The 19,374-nt window shown below is 32.4% G+C and overlaps 2 protein-coding genes across 2 annotated transcripts; both read left to right on the forward strand.

Annotated features, from left to right (window-relative positions):
• Positions 1 to 9,001: 9,001 nt before the first annotated feature.
• LOC148554357 (uncharacterized) lies at positions 9,002 to 9,682 on the forward strand. Its single transcript, XM_088495127.1, has one exon. The coding sequence runs from the start codon at positions 9,002 to 9,004 to the stop codon at positions 9,680 to 9,682; it is 681 nt and encodes a 226-aa protein (XP_088351253.1).
• A 5,856-nt stretch (positions 9,683 to 15,538) lies between these two features.
• Positions 15,539 to 16,588, forward strand: LOC107608502 (abscisic acid receptor PYL2-like). Its single transcript, XM_016310272.3, has one exon. The coding sequence runs from the start codon at positions 15,638 to 15,640 to the stop codon at positions 16,244 to 16,246; it is 609 nt and encodes a 202-aa protein (XP_016165758.1). The 5' UTR covers positions 15,539 to 15,637; the 3' UTR covers positions 16,247 to 16,588.
• Positions 16,589 to 19,374: the final 2,786 nt, after the last annotated feature.

Below are 19,374 nucleotides of genomic sequence, written 5' to 3' on the forward strand. Positions count from 1 at the left end.
AAAAGAAAGCCTATGCAATGAGAGTGTTAGAGATATAACCATTAATGTTACATTCTCCCATCAGCTTAAGCTTTTGGGATGAGTGGTTTCATTACAATTGCCACCTCCTCCTCTCGTTGTTTTCTCTCATCATTGTTGTTGTTTCCTTCACTTCTCTTACTCAGTGTCATAGTCAACAACTTTAATTTGCTCCGACATAAAATACATAGGTGTTTCATGCTTTCTTTTATAAATTTTTTATGAGTATATTGTTTGGACTTGTAGATGTTCTACAATAAATACTTTCGTATGTTCTTTTTAATAGGTTTCTTAATGTTCTTCTTCTATTAAATTTTGGATGTTTGTTTAGATGGATGGGTGATTTTTCGTATGGGTTAGATTTAGGTTTCCTAATTTTGGATGTTTAATTTGACATAAATGAATCTAATGAATTTCTTGTTTTGGATATATATCCCACTTTTGGGTATTCTTTTTATTAGAGTTTTTGATGTTCGCCTAGTATTAGAATTTAGATGTTCATTTATATGGCTTGCAGAATTTTCATGCGTTTGTAATTTTGGATGAGTAACTTAATATAAATAAATATGATAGATATTTAGTTTTGGAGGTTCTAACATAGATATCTCACTCTTTGACGATGTTTTCTTTAGTAGGATTTTGGATGCTAAATTAAATATAGTTTTAGAAGTTCAATTGTATAAAATTTTGAATGCGTGACTTTTCTTTTTATTTTGGATGTACTCATACTTTCAAATATTTTTAATGGGGTTTTGGATATTCTTCGAGTATTAATTGAGTTTCGATGTTCATTTGAATTGTTTGAGAACATTAAATGTGTGTCAGATGTAGAGTTTAAAAATTTAAATGTTTAGTCGAATTTTAATCCTTTAATTCTATAACTTTTATCTTTTGACAAGTGACCACCACTGGAGAGAAGGTGGCTGCAGGAAGGTTGTCATTGGAGAGTGGCCGTTGGCGGGTGGTTGCCAAAGGTGGTCATAGACTCATAGTAGTGATAAGACTATAAGAGTAATGTTAGAAGAAAGAAAGAATGTAAAAAGAAAAAAAAAATGAATGTAAAAGTGAAACGAAATTTCAAAAAAAAAAAAAAAATAGAAAAAAGTTGTTTCCCTACAAATAGATAATTGTCTTTATGCATAATTATTTATAAATCAAACATGTTATGTATATATATAAAAAATTAGCCATAAAATTAATGATTTATATAAAATATATATTTAAATACAAAATACATATTAAAATGTATTAAATAATATATTTTTTTATAGGAGTCACTCAGATAAAGATGTCAAAAATATTTTTTAAAAAAAATATTTTTTAATAATTAAAATTTAACATATATAATCGATTAAACTGTGTTATTTTTATTAAAATTAGACCGGACAAATCAGTTTAGCCGAAAAACCAATAAATTAAATTTTGAATCAGTCTAAATTAATATTTTTTATAAAAATTACTACAATATCCCTATTATAAAAAATAACTAAAATATTCTTATTATATATATATATATATATATATATATTTGTTTTAGGAGAATGCTACTTGTACAACAAAATTTAGCCTTTTCGTTAGCCTTTAATATTATTTAATTATTTTTTAATTAAAACATATTCCTATCTTTTAGATACACATTTATAATTAAGATTAATTTAAATTTTAAAAACTAAAAATTTTCTAACTTCCTATTTACTTTATAGTTTGTTATTATTTCCTTCTTTTACTTTCTTTTCTCTATCTGTAACACGATTTTCTTCTTTCTTCTATTCTTCTATCTCATTCTCGGCTTCTTTTTTATAGTGGTCATAATTTCTTTTTTATTGTAACACATATAAAATTATTAACTTATACAAAAAATGTTTTTGAAGTACATCCAAAATCATAAATCTAAAATTTAATTTTAAACCTTAAAAAATAATTGTCACACATCTTAAATTATGAAGTGATACACAATATTTCTAAAACACATTCAAAATCAATTTAAACTCTTGCAGTGGCCGTAATTGCAGATATAACAGTGTTGATAATTTGAGAATTGTGATTCTTTAAGTTGTTCTTCCACCTAAACCATTATCCAATGCAAATTAGAATGTTGTACATGGCATGCAAAATCAATGTGATTGAATAACTAAACAGATACATACGATTAACTATGAATCACTTTCTCTTAAACACATCCAAAATACCTGATGTCCAATTCCGACGAAGAAGGATTAGCAACGCTGATGAAGACTAATGCGACGAGGAGTAGGACGAAGCGAGCCTGCAGACTAAGTGGCAAGGAGGAAGGCGATGCCAAGGACGAGCGAGTCGGACGACGGCGTTGCAGAGTAACGGCGAAGCAGAAGAACAGCGCTGGGATGACGCGGCGGCGCCGAGGAGGATGGCGGCGCGGACAAATAATCACACGGACAAATTAAAATCTTCAATTTTACTGAATTTATATTTTTCGAAGTGTATTTAAATGATAATCTGTTAATAATTAAAAATAATAAAACTGAAATAGAAATTAGAAATTTTAAATTTTAATTTTATTTAATTTGTATTTTAAATATGTATTCAATTCTAAAAAGACACTACATCTATTTAAATGTGTTTGTTTTATTTTTTTTTAAATTATTGTAATAAAAAACTGAACATTGTACAATTTTTAAAGGATACCTAGTTAAATTGTTAATTTTAAAAATTCTAAATCCTAACCTTATGATAGCAGAACAAAAGGGCTAGAATTTAAAATTTTTAAAATTAATATATATAATATGAGTATTTTAGTCATTTTTTATAATTGGAGTATTGTAGTAATTTTCTATAAAAAAAATAATATTAATTTAGATCAATTCAAAATTTAATTTACTATTTTTTTAATCAAATTAATTTGTCTAATCTAATTTTAACAAAAATAATATCGTTTAATCAATTATATGTATTAAATTTTAATAATTAAAAAATATCTTAAAAAAAAATACGTTTTAAACATTTTTATTTATCCTTTCTGTATACACAAATATACCGTACATAACTTAATAGTTAATTTTTAACATGCACAAGTCGTTTGCTGAGTTGTCTTGTGTGTATGTGGGACAAGACACTCATTCCATACCTGTCTAATACGTGTATTTTCTATATCTAAGTGTGTTTTAATTAAAAAAATTGAAATTAGTATTATTGGAGTTTGGTGTCGCATGATGTTGTGTCCAGGATAGTGTCCCGGCTAAAAAATGAAAATTACGGAAATGTAACTAGATCCAAAAACTTTAACACTTTGAGAGGCGAATTATTTGCCCCATAAGACAAAAGTTACGTGACGTCAGAGCAACTTTAGACTGCATGGCCTTTATCTGGCACCATACATAGTGTAGCTCAAAGTTTTGGTGCATGTATCTTTTTTTTTCGTGGACTGCAAATTAGGTGTATGATAAGATGAATACAGCACAGCCCAATACTTGTGATAGACAAAAGTTTCGACATAGCGAGAAATTGTCCGCAGCCCTTTCCTCCATTTTTAGAGAGCATAAAGCTAAGGAAAATGCTTCGAGGAGAGCTGTTCTGTTTGTTTTAAAATTAGGAAGATGAATATATCAGTTGAGATTGATGAAGGATCGAGTTTTTTTTTTTTTTTTTTTATAGATTGGACAACCTTCAATCCTAAATATCAAAACACACTCGCGCACACTACACACACTCATACAGTCAAAGTTTGAATCCGAATACAACATATTAAGAGACATATAGTCTTACCAATTGAGTTAGGTTTCAGCTGCAGGACCGAGTCTGATTAGGACTATTGATGTTAGTAGCTGGGTTAGGGTCGGGTTCTGTTGTTGGGTGTGGGTCGGGTTTATCCGGGCCACACCATGTGAAAAACAAAAAACTAGGGATTAATTTGAACTTTAAGCCCAGATTTAGTTTATTAACATATGCGCCACTACACAGGCTGTACGAGTGAATAAGATTGAGAGTATTCATATATTGCTATCTTTTACCAAACGGGTGTAAACTATAGGCCCTGATGGGAATTGTAATTTGGTGCGTAGTGGTAAGTGGTAACTGGAATATAATGAGGCGACTCAGATATCAATGTGAAAGCATCAATGACAAAAACTTGTCCAACTTTGATTGGAAGAAGCAAAGGTTGTCTCATTTGTAAACTTCAAAACAAGGCTCATGTCTCTGTCTCCTCCTCATCGCAGGATTTCCTCCAATCCTAAATTTGGAACGTTTTGATTTGGCTTTTTTGTTGGATGAGCTTTGTTTAGTTTATGGTTTAGAGTTTTGATTAAGATATAAATGGTTTAAGTAGAAAGAAACGAAGATAAAGACAAACACAAAACAATGCAACTCAGCCCTCCAATGAGCTTGTTGCTTTTTTCCTATCTATCGCCTTGCCTTTGCCTATAAAGAGCTATTACTATTATGTCAGTGACAGTGTCGGTTTTGAATTTTGAATAACTTTGGAACCAAATATGTCACGCAAATATATCTTAATTAAGAAGAAATAAAGGTGCACATTATATACGTGTTGCAAGAGGATCGTATTATTATCTTGGTTCTAAGTTCTAGGTTCTAACACACATATTAATATTTAGTTAAGACTTGAAAACAGTCAAAAGCAAGAGAATCTATCAAAGTATGATGGATTTGACCATTATCATCAAAATGACATTATCACAAGATTATTCATATAATAGTCAATATATCACAGGCAAAGAAAAAGAAAAAAATAATTACAGAGGCAACAAGCTAAGAAATAATGGTGGGTCAAGGGTCAAGGGAGATAGAGTCATGAGAAGAAGAGTTTCGAGTTTATATGAGCAAGCATAGACAAGTTTGTTAAAGAAATCACATGATCCACGAATCTCCAGTTTACGTTTTCCCTTTTCAACAATTGCGGCCACTGCTTCTCTCAAAATTGCGTTCCCATGTCCAATTTAAATTCGGAAAGGAAAAGAATATGAACCAACTCTTAATTAGCTAAGAATAGAACGAACAACTTAATTATAATTATATTAATAATTAATTTTAAATTTGTTAAATTTAAAATTTAAAAAATTTAAAATTAATTAAATAAACCTAATTAAAATTTATAAATTTTTTTTTTAATATTAACTTATTCACCTCCAACAATCACACACAGATTTCTCTCTTTCACCGTTAGGCTCTCGCTGGAAGTGAGCATTTTTAATGAAATTGGTTTTTCGTATTGGATAGTTTCCATCATTGGTGGTGGAAAAAGGGAAATTGATCTATATACCTATATCTTTGGAGCTGATTTGGTTGTTTTCTTCTTAGTTGCTATTTTTTATCAGTTAATTACGAAAGCTAACAGTGAGTTTCTTGAAGTCTATCAGCTTGAAAATCAGTTCCCAGAAGATTTTGTTTTAGTTTTGATGGTATTTTTTCATTGAAACTCACCTTTTTCAATCTCTCATGTTTATATAAATTCACATCTATCTATTCACTCGAGGAACGAACTTAACCTGCAAGTTGTCTTTTTCTTAATTGTACTTGATCGCATCATATACCTATGTTCATTTGCAACAGTGAAGATTATTTTGTATTTATTCAACCTTGTTCTCTTCACATATTTGCAGGAATTGTTTACTTGAAACTAGCTAGAAGATACACATTGCAGATAGGTTGAAATATGAAAGACTTCATAATAAAGGCGTTAACTCCTCCATAGCGAGTGAAAGTTTCAAGTAGCCGAAATAATCTACCATAGTTTCAAGTGAATAAAGATTTGAGATCATGAACAATTATAAAAATATAAAAAAATATTCATTTAATATAAAAAAAACATCCTAATACTTAACAAAAGAAATATCCAGTTATATTTTGGCAAAAATAATTAGATATCTATAAAATTAAAAAAAAATATGAAATTTTTTAAGAAATAGAGACGTTCACATTTGCAATACAAAAAAATTCAAAAAATATATAAAAGAACATCTATTTAGTATGAAAAAGAAACATTCTAATGCCAATGAGTAATAGCTCAAATGGCATAGTCTCTTCATACTCAATTAAGAGGTTGCGGATTCGAGTCTCATATCTTTGGTAAAAAAAAAAAGAAACATTCTAATACTTAATAGAAGAAATAGGCTCATTTTTTTTATATGGAGGCTTTGTGTGTGTTTTGTGGATATGGAGTCATGAGGGCGCAATACAAATATGTGGGGCAGCTTTTTTGTTTGTGTCAGGTCTTACAACTCGGATGGTGCGAGTTGTTTGAGTGTCATATTTTGCATAGGAAATCGGAAGGTCCGATTTGAGGAGGAAGAGATGTTGGAATTCTGGAAGATGGTAATCGTACCCTCCGAGTTGTTAGCAGTGTTGGTTTTTTTTTTTTTTGTGTTACGAAATCGGAGGGTCTGAGTTGAGTTTTTTATTATTTTTTTGAATTCACTAAAGGTAATCGCATGGTCCGATTTGGTTGGGACTTTAAATAAAAGTTGGTGAAAACTGGATCAGAACAACCACTCTCGCATCTTCTTCTTCTCCTTCTTCAACGGTTCTTTCTTCTGGTTTTTAGTTCCTCTGTTTCGTTACTTGTTTGGCATAATAGCTAAAAATCTAAAACCTAAGTTTATGAGGTTGTAATGTAATTGAGAGAAATGAGTGACAGAGTGTTATTGAAGGTGTATTATTTTGGTCAGATTTTGTTACAAACATCTGAAGGAGTAACATTTGTTTGTGAAAATCCGTTAGATTTGGTGATTCCTTTCACAATCTCATTTGAAGAGCTCAAAAGTTTGATCTGTGAAAAGATTCATTCTGAGAGGGCAAGAAGGATATCATGTATTCTATATAGAAATCCTATACAAGTGTTTGGTGGATTCGTCCAGTTTCAAACCAAATATGTAACGGACGAAGCGAGCATGCAAGATATGTTTTCCATGTATATTGAAAATCGGAGTCAACTCTCGTTCATCGAGTTGTATGTTGAGTTTGAGAAATATGAGGCCGACCGGAATATTCTACGGAAAGATTACAATAGTGACAGTGAAGAAGAGTTCGAAAGCAACTACGAAGTTGTTGGTCCAGATGGAGATGAGGTTCAAGGTGACGGAGCTATGGCTCCGAATGTGTCTGATGTGGCAACTGCACTGGCAAACGATGTGCCATTTGAGGAGCCATCATTCATGCGAGTTTTGGATTTGGAAGCCATGCATGTTCCGGAGTTTTCGGATTATATTAGTGCAGGTACGTAATTCTCCGTATTTATAAGAAAGATTGAAATTTTTTTATTAATTTATCTTGATAGTTGGACCAAGTAGCTAAGTGAGGTGTGAAAATATACTCGATCACTATTTATTTTTGTTTACCTATTTTTGTATTTAACTTTAAGATAGTAAATTTATAAGAGAGTTATTGATTTAGTTGATTATAAATTAAAATTTATTGGTTAAGTAATAAATTAGTTAAATATCCGTTAGTATTTATGAGTTAATTTAGTAAATTAAGTAAATATAAATTGGTATTTATTAGTATTTATTAGTAAATTAGTAAATTATATTAATATAAATTAGTATTTATCAGTATAGAATGGTACACTAGTAAATTAGATAAATTAAAATTAGTATCTGTTAGTAGATTAGTTGAATATAAATAAGTATTTGTTAGTAAATTAGTTAAATATAAATAGTTTGGAGGTTTTTATTATAGTTGATGCAGTAAAAATTGTTTTACCTTTATTTTCGAATGTTTAAATATTTGTGTTTTTAAAATTGGTTGTATGGTTGTCCTGGTGGCAGAAATTTCTTTTGTTGTAGATGGTGAATTTGCCGTTGGGATGGAATTCAGTTCCAGGGAAGCTGTTATTAAAGCGATAAAAGAGTATACTATACAAAGAAGCGTAGATTACCAGTGTATGAGTCTGAGCCGTTGACATTTTATGCGAAATGTACACAGTATGGGTCAGGGTGTAATTGACTTATCCGGGTTATCATGATCAGTCGGAAGTACTGTTGGGTTATAAGGAGGTATAATGGCAGTCACACATGTACCAGAGCCACAATTTCTCAGGATCATTTGAAGCTGGATTCGACCACAATTGCAGAAGCAATTAAGCCGTTGGTTGAGACTGATCCCGCCTTAAAGGTAAAATCGGTTATAGCAGAGGTGCAATCGAAGTTCAACTACACTGTTAGTTATCGGAAAGCATGGTTGGCTAAGCAAAAGGCAGTGAAAAAAATATTTGGAGGCTGGGAAGCATCGTACGAAGCGTTGCCTATATGGTTTGAGGCCATGTGTCCCAAGGAGCCGTCAGCTGTTGTTCATTTTGAGACTATGCCTGCATATCAAGGCAATGACTTGGTGATTGATATTCGGGTGTTGCATCGTGTCTTTTAAAGTTATTACCCCTGCATTAGAGCATTCAGACATTGTAAGCCAGTTGTCCAGGTGGATGGGACTCACTTGTACGAAAAGTACAAGGGTTGTCTACTAGTGGCAGTGTCACAGGATGACAACAACAATATCGTCCCAATTGCATTTGCAATTGTGGAGGGAGAGACTTCAGATGCGTGGCACTTTTTTTGAGTAACCTTCGTTAGCATGTTGTCACTCGGGATGATGTGGGACTGATATCCGACCGTCATGAATCCATAAATGCAGTTGTAGAAAGGAGTAACGGGACTTGGTAATCTCCTAGAGCTTTTCATATGTTTTGTATCAGGCATATAGAGTCGAATTTTCTGAGAAAATTCAAGGCGCCGTACTTGCAGAAACTGGTCGTCAACATAGGTAACGCTCAGAGTAGCTAATTAATTTAGTACCAGAGTTCCATTCAATAAGTGTGTTGACCTCTTTTGTTTCAAATATTTCTTTTTATCCTGCAGGATATTCGAGGACGGTGCGAGAGTACGAGGTGCGTTACCAACGTTTACGAGAACGGGGCGAGGCCTACACTGACTGGTTAAACTGAATCCCCCGAGAACAGTACGCGTTGGCTTTTGATGGTGGATATCGATGGGGTCATATGACGACAAATCTAGTGGAATGCATCAATTCAGTATTGAAGGGTGCACGCAATCTCCCCGTGACTGCCCTTGTGAAGGCAACATTCTACAGGCTGAACGAGTTGTTTACCCGAAAAAAAGCGGAGGCGGAAGCCCGGATTAATGCTGGCCATGTGTTTTCTGATGTCGTGACCTCGAAGTTGCATGCAAACCAACTTGCATTAGGAAACATTCACGTTAGTTGCTTTGACCGGCAGAATGAAGTCTTTGAGGTGCGTGAGATGCCAAGTGGACTGGAGTTTGCAGTGGACCTACGGGGCCTTCGATGTGACTGTGGTGAGTTCCAGGTGGACTGGATCCCCTGTCGACATGTGTTTGCATGTTGTGCCAACCAGCGACTGGATTGGCAAGTGTATGTTCATGATGTGTATAAGATGGACCAAGTTCGGCGTGTGTACCGAGCAAGGTTTAGGCCACTAGGTAACCCCACTACATGGCCTGCTTACAACGGACCTCGGTTCATCCCAAATCCGTTCCTGAGACGCGTCACGAAAGGTCGCCCTAAAATGACGCGCTTCTTGAATGAGATGGACACGCGAATGTTACGTCGGCCTAGGCGATATAGGCTATGTGGAGCTGAGGGACACAGTCGTAGTAGATGCCGTCAGCAAGGTGGTGCAAATGCCAACAGAGATCATTAGTAGATTCTTATTCTGAAATGACATTATATATGTGGCAATATATGCTTTGTCATGAGTTGTCCATTTGAGTTAACAATGCATGATATATGTAACATCGTATAATATGACATCAATTCTCATATTAAGGAACCTTAACCTGGTCTATGTAGCATTATAAACTACGACAATCCAGCCTTAGCATTTTATAATATGACATCAATTAATACATAGTCCACAGAGTTAATCCCTTCAATAAGTTCATAAATACATAAATACTCTAAACAAACCATCTACTAAAACATAGTCCATAGTCCAAATTATTAATACATAAATACTCTAAACATACCATAGTCCACATCATTATTAATACATAATTACTCTAAACATACAATAGTCCAAGTCATGGATACATAATGTCCAACACATGCAAAGAACTCTAAACATTGTCCACATTTTTAAAGCATAAATAAGAGTTACACCACAACTACTTTCTCATTGCCCACTTTACATCATTCACGAAGTTCTTGCATTTTTTTGCGGCCTTTTTGAACACAGACGGCGTGTAGCGATTAGCGCTACGATGTGGTGGATCAATCCTCAAATTGTAATCTTTGCCTTTGTCATCCGGAGTTTGTGCCTGACCTGTATACAAAATAATAAAAATAATTAAATATTATGACATTAGGTACTCAAACCAACATGGATACCATTTATGAACACAAAATGAATAGCTAATCGAACATGTAAAGCAAAATACGAAGCATAATACCATCATTGCGGGATTCCTCATCCTCATCGAACTCCTCTATTTCATCCTCCTCATCATCATCGTCCTCGTCATTCGAATCATCTACTAGATACGCATTAGTCTCTTATTTGAGTGTGTTAGCATCTTCTTGAAGTGGTCCCATGGAAACACGGTTAGGATTTTGACTATTAAGAACTCCGCGTCCACCTACACTTCTACTAGAGTCAACAGATACGAACCCTCCAGAAGCGACCGATGAGGTATGACACGGGAGCCTCGCATCCAATGAATACCTACCTGCCAGGAACTCAGGCTGATTGCCATATTGTGATTGTCCTGCATCTGCAGCCATGAACTCAAGCAATTGGCTAAAAGAACATCCTTCTCCTGGTTCAAACTGTGACATACCCCAATATTGTTGAGGCATTGGAAATGACGGGGTGATCTATGTCTGAGGTACATACTGACTTGAGAACTGAGGTTGTTCTTGTGGAAGTAGATTCGGAGTAGAAGGTGGCGGCGACTGTGGCTCCAGTTCCTTATTGTCTTCATCCGCATCCTGACTATCCTCATCCATACTCTCATTACCATCATCCATATCCTGATTACCCTCATCACTGTCTTGACCCACAAGATTCGACAAGTTCAAGCGGTCCCCATATTTTGACCGGTACCAATACATGTAAGTTTCCAATGGATGTTGTGAAGGCATGGGAAGCTCAGAAAGAACATAGTTATACCTGTTTGTCCAATGCATCACCCAACCTGAATGACTCGGTGTTGTGGCCCAGTTAAGATTCTTAGGACCAGTCAGGACTTCTCCATGTGCCTTATCCAGATTCCGCTCCTGATGAGGTACTCCCTGAACGAAACCGAACTGTCGCCTATACCTATCGGTAGCATGCCACTCGATACATTCAAATGATACCAACGGAACAGTAGCGGTCCACACAACCGATTGCATATAGATTTCAGCAGGAACTATGTTCGGATCCACGCGATCCACAGCATATGCAACCCACACAAACTGGGAAAAATAAAGGAAACTCATGATTACAACCCAGAATACCAATAACAATAAAAATGCTTCCTAATTTTGTCCCGGAACCCAAACCCGAAACTAAGAATTCTTTAATTAAAACACACCTGGTCTTCCTGGAGTTCATCAAAGGCCTTCCTAAAGTGAGCTAGATTCAGATATCTATATCGTCGGTCACCACGCTCCCAGTTACGCCACCTAATATCATATATTCAATTAGCTAAACTGAATTTTAAATATAAAGCTACAGGTAGATTGTAACATAATATTACCTGTTGGCTAATGGAAAACTGTGGGGTTCTCTGGAAAGCGGCGATAGGTATGGCAGTCGGATCCAAGCCCAACCGAGCAGAAGTGTTATTGGACCATCTATTTCCTTACAGTTATAACGAGATGCCCTGCATAACGCCCTGTAGAGGTGTGCTAGACATGTCGAACCCCAACTATACTGTCCAATACTGGCAAAATCACGAAGCAAGGGTAGAAATTTCCAGTGCACACCCGCCCCAGATTTATCCCCAAACAAGATCGTCCCGATCAGCAACATAATGTGGCACTTCACATACCTCTGTATACTTATTTCATCAGTCAACTAGATGTTTTCTTTTAGATTCCGCAGCCAAGTCAGTTTTATGCAGCATCCTCTACACTCCGACTTACGCGGTGCAACTCCAAATTGATGCAAACATTCCGCCTCCAACGTTGAGAAACTACTCATTGTCATCCCAGTAACTGGAAGACCATCCGTCGGAAGACTAAGAATTAGAGCCACATCTTCAAGAGTTACGGCACATTCACCAATTGGAAGGTGAAACGTATGTGTATTAGGATGCCACCGTTCTATTAGAGCATTCACGAGTGCTTTCTGATTTTGTACGTCACCAATCTGAGATGCATGATAAAATCCAGTAACTCGTAAATGCTCCTCCACCCGATCGTTGTACCGATCCGGCGAAACTGGATGGTCACAGGTCACCATTCTTAATTTCTACAAAAAACATAACAAATTATTAGTCAACTCATTAACTATTACTAACTTACTACTACAAAGCAAGAATTTTTTAACTACAGACACTCATTAACAAAATTTGCACAACTAACTCAACAACAAATATTACTTGAAATCAGATATCTGTCATAAATTATTTGACTTAATTTGACTAAAACAAATAATTAGTACTTCCAAAATGAATTATTAATAACATTATCTAATACATATAAATACATAGATTCATAATACATACATATACGTACATTCCTAATCAAATCTCAATAAAATTAGTAAATTAGAGATGCTGTTTGTTTATTTATTTACGATATAGAAATAATTTTTCTAATATATAACATTATTATTATTTGTAATATTAATTATCTATTAGCTATTACTTAAGTAAAATTAAACACATATTTCTAAATTTTAAAAAATATTAATAATTATTGTCATTATCTTCTTAAATTCATTTTCTAATAATAATAATAATAATTAACTTTCTAACAATGATAATTATAATTAACAAAAATAAAGTAACACACTTTTATAAATTAATACTAACCATTCAGTTTTTATTTATTCTTATGTCCAACTATTCATAGCCACAATAATATTTAATATCATAACAATTATAAATAAATAAAAATTTATAAAATATTTCAAAAAAAAATTGTATCCAAAAATTAATAACAATTCGGTTTACAATTTATAATTTATTTTTTAAATATTTTAATATTTCACTCCTTCCAAAATTCTAATAATTATAATAAGAAATATTAAACAAATTAAAAAAAATATTGCGTTTCTTTTAAACTGCAACAACTATGTATATAACATCATTAACACACTAACAATAATAATAATTAACACACTAGCAATAATAATTTTTATACAAAAATAGTGAAAAAATTGAAAAAAAATAAAATTAGTCCTAACCATTCTATGTATATTTCTAAGTTCAGATCCTAACAATAATAATAACAACTAAATTTTTAACAATAACAATTATAATTATAAAAATTAAAAAAATTTTAAACAAACTTACATAATCTGGCAACCTAAGATAGTGCATAATATGAAGTTCAGGGCGATCAGTATCTTTAATTTTATTTTTTTTGGCATTTTCTTATTTTCTCCACCATACAAACCCATCAGCAGCAGAAAAATGAAGAACAACAATAGAGTTTTGAGGTTGAAAGTAAAGGCTCAAAGTAATAACTCGATGGTGAGAGTTTTTGTTGCATCCAGCGAGTTGGTCTGTGGAACACCGTTTGGGGAGCTATGTCTGCGTGCCGCGTGTCCATCATGCAACAAAACGGACCATCCGTTTTTGTTGATACAAGTCAGACCTTCCGTGTTGCTCCTTGTGTGTCGTACGGTCCGATTTGCAACACACCTGACACCACATCTATGTTCAGCACCCCTTCCCATAACCCGGTGCAACACAATTCAGAGGTCCATATAGAAATTAAAAAGTGGAAGAAATATCCACGTATATTAACTTATTTTTATTAAGATGAATTTCGAGGTCCAACCCATTAAAAAGTTGATAGGAGTTGGCTGAACCCTTTTTTGGTTCCCTAGCAGAATTGATTTGAAAATATTTGGTAATAAAAGAAAATCAGTAAAAAACAGTCATAATTTGCCTTATTTAGTATTTATTAATTATTACGATAATTAATTAATGCTAAATAAAACAAATTTTCGCTGTTTTTTTTTTTTTGTCTATTTAACATTACCCTTTAAATTAACCTTATTATTTCGCCTTAATTTATTATGTTAATGTACTCTGTTTACTTATTTAGGTAAACTAATTAAATTTACGGCACTTGCAATTAAAAGCAAAATAAAACACACAAAAATTGAGTGACATATCCCCGCCCCCAACCCATGTCTATCTTGCTGCACGCGATAAAAAGAAAGAAAAAGTTAAAATAAGCGGGCAACACTCAAATTCATTTATCTTGATATAAAGTTAATAATAAAAAAGTTATTAAATAATAATTTAATTAAATATATTAAATTATTTAATAATTTTTAATTAATAATTTCACATAAAAATAATTATAGGTTAATTAGATAATTTGTTATAAGAATGACGGCACGTGTTACCATAACCCAGACAAAAGTAAAGAAAGTAGCATCAACGGCATAGACTAAGCCATAGGACTGCGGAGAAATTATTATTTTTACACTACAAATTGACAGCACTCTGTATTTGTAAACTTAATCAGTTATTATTTAAGAAAAATATTGGTAACTAACAATATTTTTAAATAATGTGTGAATAATATGAATTAATAAAGTTAAAAAAATAAATTAATTTTAAATTTAATTAATAATATTAATTTAGGATGTAGTATATTTTTATTTAATTAGTAGTTATTCATATTATTCAAGATAGTCATTGTTAACCTAACACTCCTCGTTTATTTAGTAAGGTTGTATATAGTTACGTACTTATCATGGAAGAGCCAAGAATTTCTCCACCGATCGATAGAGTTTCCCTTATTGGATTAGAGGAATGTTAAGGATAGCAACTTTTTTGATTTGTAGTCATCAAATAGCCATCAATGATAATTTTAATGGTGTGAAATTAGTGTGAGATTTCATTCAATGGCTTATTTTTTTTGTTCGTTACATACTGATTAGAATTTAACAAAATTGCTGGCTCTTAGATTTTTCCATTGGATTATTTGTGTTACACATGCACTGAACTAAGAAATTAACTAACGATCTGGATTATGTTCAATAATGCATGGTGATGTTGAGTAACATCTACATTATTTTAAGAAGAAAACTTTAAAATACACACATATACATGGCTAGATAGTAGTTGTGGATCGTGTTGATGTGAATAAATAAATTGAATTAAAATTAAATTTTATATAGAGTACATATCTATCCAAAAAAAAGCTGGTAGCTAGGTTTAGTTTGTATTTTTATTTTTACTGTTTTTATAAAATTCAAAAAACAAAAATATTAAAAATAAAAACTCTAATCAAACGCACTTGTAGTAAGGTAGGGTACACTCCAAGCGTGTATATATATGTTCATGTGATTCTTCTTCACATTATTCATCATCTCTTTTCATATCCATATACATATATAAATAAATATGAACACAACAAATTGAAGTTGGTTCTTACATCCTTCATTACCCTCGAAACCAAAACAAGAAACAAGGAAAGAATTAAAATGGCATCATCTTCTTCTTCATCATCATCAGCAGCAGCACAACATGCTCCTCTTCTGCAGGGTCTAACACCAGAAGAACACGCAGAACTTGCACAAATCATCAACACATACCACAAGTTCGACCCTTCCCCAAACACCTGCAGCTCCATTATAACGCAGCGCATCGACGCACCAGCGCAGAGGGTGTGGCCACTCGTTCGAAGCTTCGAGAACCCTCAGAAGTACAAGCACTTCATCAAGAGCTGCAACATGATGAGGGGAGACGGCGGCGTCGGCAGCGTCCGCGAGGTCACCGTTGTTTCAGGCCTTCCGGCATCCACCAGCACCGAGAGGCTCGAGATTCTAGACGACGAGAAGCACCTTCTGAGCTTCCGCGTGGTCGGCGGCGAGCACCGTCTTCAAAACTATCGGTCAGTGACTTCGGTGAATGAGTTCAAGGAGAAGAATGATGAGAAGGTTTACACGATAGTGTTGGAGTCTTATGTGGTGGACATACCCGAAGGGAACACTGGTGAGGATACTAAGATGTTTGTGGACACTGTCGTGAAGCTCAATCTTCAGAAGCTTGGGGTGGTAGCCACTTCTACTACACTGCATGCGCATCAATGATTCTTAATTATCATTAGAACGGTGGAAACTCAAATACACTCGATTTCACGTGAAGTTGATAATTAAAAGCTGTTAGATGATTTAACTGATTTGACTAAATTTTCATATAACAGCTCTCAGTTATCAATTTCACGTGAAATCAATGGCACCTGAATTTTCACCAATTAGAATCGGAGAGTATTGGACTCTCATATATATCATCTTTCTCTTGTCTTATAGAGACTTATATTAATTAATTATTTTTTAGTTCACTGCTAATTATTAATCATTGCTTTATTTTGCATTTAGCAATGCAAGCTTAATTAATAATATATATTCTTGTTCCAACCTTCTATTGTTTTGTCTTCTCTCATCTTCTTCCTAGTAACAATATATCGAAAACATGATCATGATGATGATCATAACTTGTATAACTTGCTGGAATAACGTTGGAATTATTTCATTTGTACACCTAGCTAGTATGGTTGTAATTTTTTTAGGTTTAATTATTTTATTAATCTTTGTAATTTCACAAAATTTATAATTTAGTTTTTATATTTTTTTTAATTGAGTCTCTACATTATTTTTAATTTTATAATTAGTTTTTTTTATGTTAAAAATATTAAAATTAATAGAATATTTTTTCTAAAAAATATATAGTTAAAGATCTAAAAAATGTGATAAAATATCTAATTATATTTTTAATTATCGGCGTCTTTAATTTACAAAAAATATTTCGTTAATTCTAACATTTTTTACATTAATATAAAACTAATTACAAAATTAAAAATAATGTAAAAATTTAATTATAAAAAAATATAAAAATTTAATTATAAATTTAGTAAAACTATAGGGTCAACAAAATAATTAATTTTTTTTACTAGATTATTGTGTGGTGCGTGAGATTTCCATATCAACTAGCCAGTTATCATGCGCAAATTTTTACCATTAATAAACTCATCATTAGACACATAATAGAGTTTAACTTATTAACTAATAATTTTCATTTTCAATTTCTGGTGCTATGTGATGGGAATGTTTATTTTTATACATACATACCCTAAGCTACTGGTACTAAAATTATTTTTTATATAAATTTGATTAGTTACGTGTTTAATTAATTAGTAAATTATTAAAGGTGACTCCTATAGTCATCACTCGTCACCTTATAAAATTGAATGTACTTATACACTCTACTATATTAATATTTAATAGTTTACAAACAGTAACATTTATCATGAATTGAATATGATGGACACGACATATTTTATTCAGAAGAAATAGCAACAAAGTACGTCGAATTCGAATATAGAACGAATCATGTTAGGCGAAGAAGTTGAATAAATGTTACAAATATTAATGAGCTCTGATATATATAGGTACTCCACTATAATTCATATATGAAAGATTTGAAGTAATAATTAGTGCTCCAATGCAATTAATATATACATTCGTAATTAGTCTATTATTCTTTATTATCGATGCTTAATTCAACCAATTAGACGTGATTGCCTTGAAGTAGCTAGTCCTTGTTTTATTAGTGGTGAATATTCAGATTCCATTATTTTTAAGTGAAGTTAATTATTAGAAATTATCAAATAATAATTTAATTAAATATAATAACTTTAAATTATCAATTTTATATAAAAATAATTACATGCTAGTATTCACCTTTATTTGAATGAATTAATAAATAGTGGAAATTCAGGAGCATTCGACTTCACGTGAAGTTAATACCTGAAAGTCGTTATGATTTAACTGATTTGACCAAATTTTTATCTAACGGCTCTCAAATATCAACTTCACATGAAGTCGACTTCACCTGAATTTTCAACTTAATAAAAAAGCTGTTTCGAAGTTGTCACTGAGATGACCATGATGAATAGTGATACGCTCCCGCTATGTTACCAACAGCATATCTGCCAATTTCTGCTAACTTTTATTTATAATTGTGTTTCATGGAAATATCTTCGTAGATGTGTCTAATAAAAATGTCTTTTTTATAGCTGTGTTTAATAGAAGTGCCTTTATAAATATATTTTCTGGATGTGTTTCTTTATATATGTATTTAAAATATAATAATTAATTATTATTGACAATAAGTTGACAGATAATATGTTAGTACCTATATTTTTTCATAGCGATATGCATGGTTGAGATGCTTGACAATTTGACATCATGCATGCGAATTTTGGGGCTTTGGCTTTCGTGTACTCAAATATGGAAAAAGAGGGAGCCATACATGGAAAAACAGCAAATAAACGAGAAATAGATGGTGAGATTTCAGCTTGGTAGCATTAGGAAGTATGAATAATATTAAATAAACAATTTAATGAGAGATTGATTGGTGGAAAAAGGTGGCTGGTAGTTGAGTTTAACACCTTTTCGTGCGGCTTACATGTTAACCCTGAATTCAACGGCAAGGACATAAAAAGTGAGAAACTCTTGTGATCATCACTTGTGACCAACCTTCATCAACATGTGACTATCAACTATCATCCGTATATCATATCTCTGTCACTCACATCAAAGTTCTAATACAACCGCGATTATATATACTATATAGTTGATTGATAATAGGATCTTTTACATAAAAAGTTAAGAAAAAGACAAAACCATATTTAAAAAAAAAAAAAAAAACTAATTTTGGTTACGTTTGTGTCTTATTTGGTCATATGTAAGTCATGATTATGCACAATGATTTCTAGGGGAAGCAAACAAACAGTAAATCATTCCACGATTTACAATAAAGATAGGATGGTAAATTACGATTGTATCAATGATTTAAATGTAAATGGAAAGAAGATAAATTAAATCATGGTTCTTATACTCACGATCTGTGTGGAATATTTTCTTATTCATGATTTACAACCAATTTTTTTCACCAAATTCGTGGTTTTCTTCATGACTCAATTTTCGCAACGAACTAAACGTAAACGGTTATTCTAAACCACAATTTACGTCTAACATTATAGTTGTCAAAATCGAACCGATAATCGAATCGATCAGACTACTAGTTTATCAGTTTAATTAATGAGTTATTGGTTGAATCGGTAGAACCAGTCTCATATAAATAAAAAATAAAAAATAGTCAAAAATTTAAAACTAAAATTTAATATTAGTGAAATATATATATATATATTCACTAA

Source organism: Arachis ipaensis, chromosome B7 (assembly GCF_059453495.1).
Source record: "Arachis ipaensis isolate K30076 ecotype BB chromosome B7, ASM5945349v1, whole genome shotgun sequence".
Classification (NCBI taxonomy): Eukaryota; Viridiplantae; Streptophyta; class Magnoliopsida; order Fabales; family Fabaceae; genus Arachis; species Arachis ipaensis.

Bases quoted from the DNA above. Each gene is read 5' to 3' on its own strand.
- LOC148554357 (XM_088495127.1), top strand. From the start codon at position 9,002: ATGACGACAAATCTAGTGGAATGCATCAATTCAGTATTGAAGGGTGCA.
- LOC107608502 (XM_016310272.3), top strand. From the start codon at position 15,638: ATGGCATCATCTTCTTCTTCATCATCATCAGCAGCAGCACAACATGCT.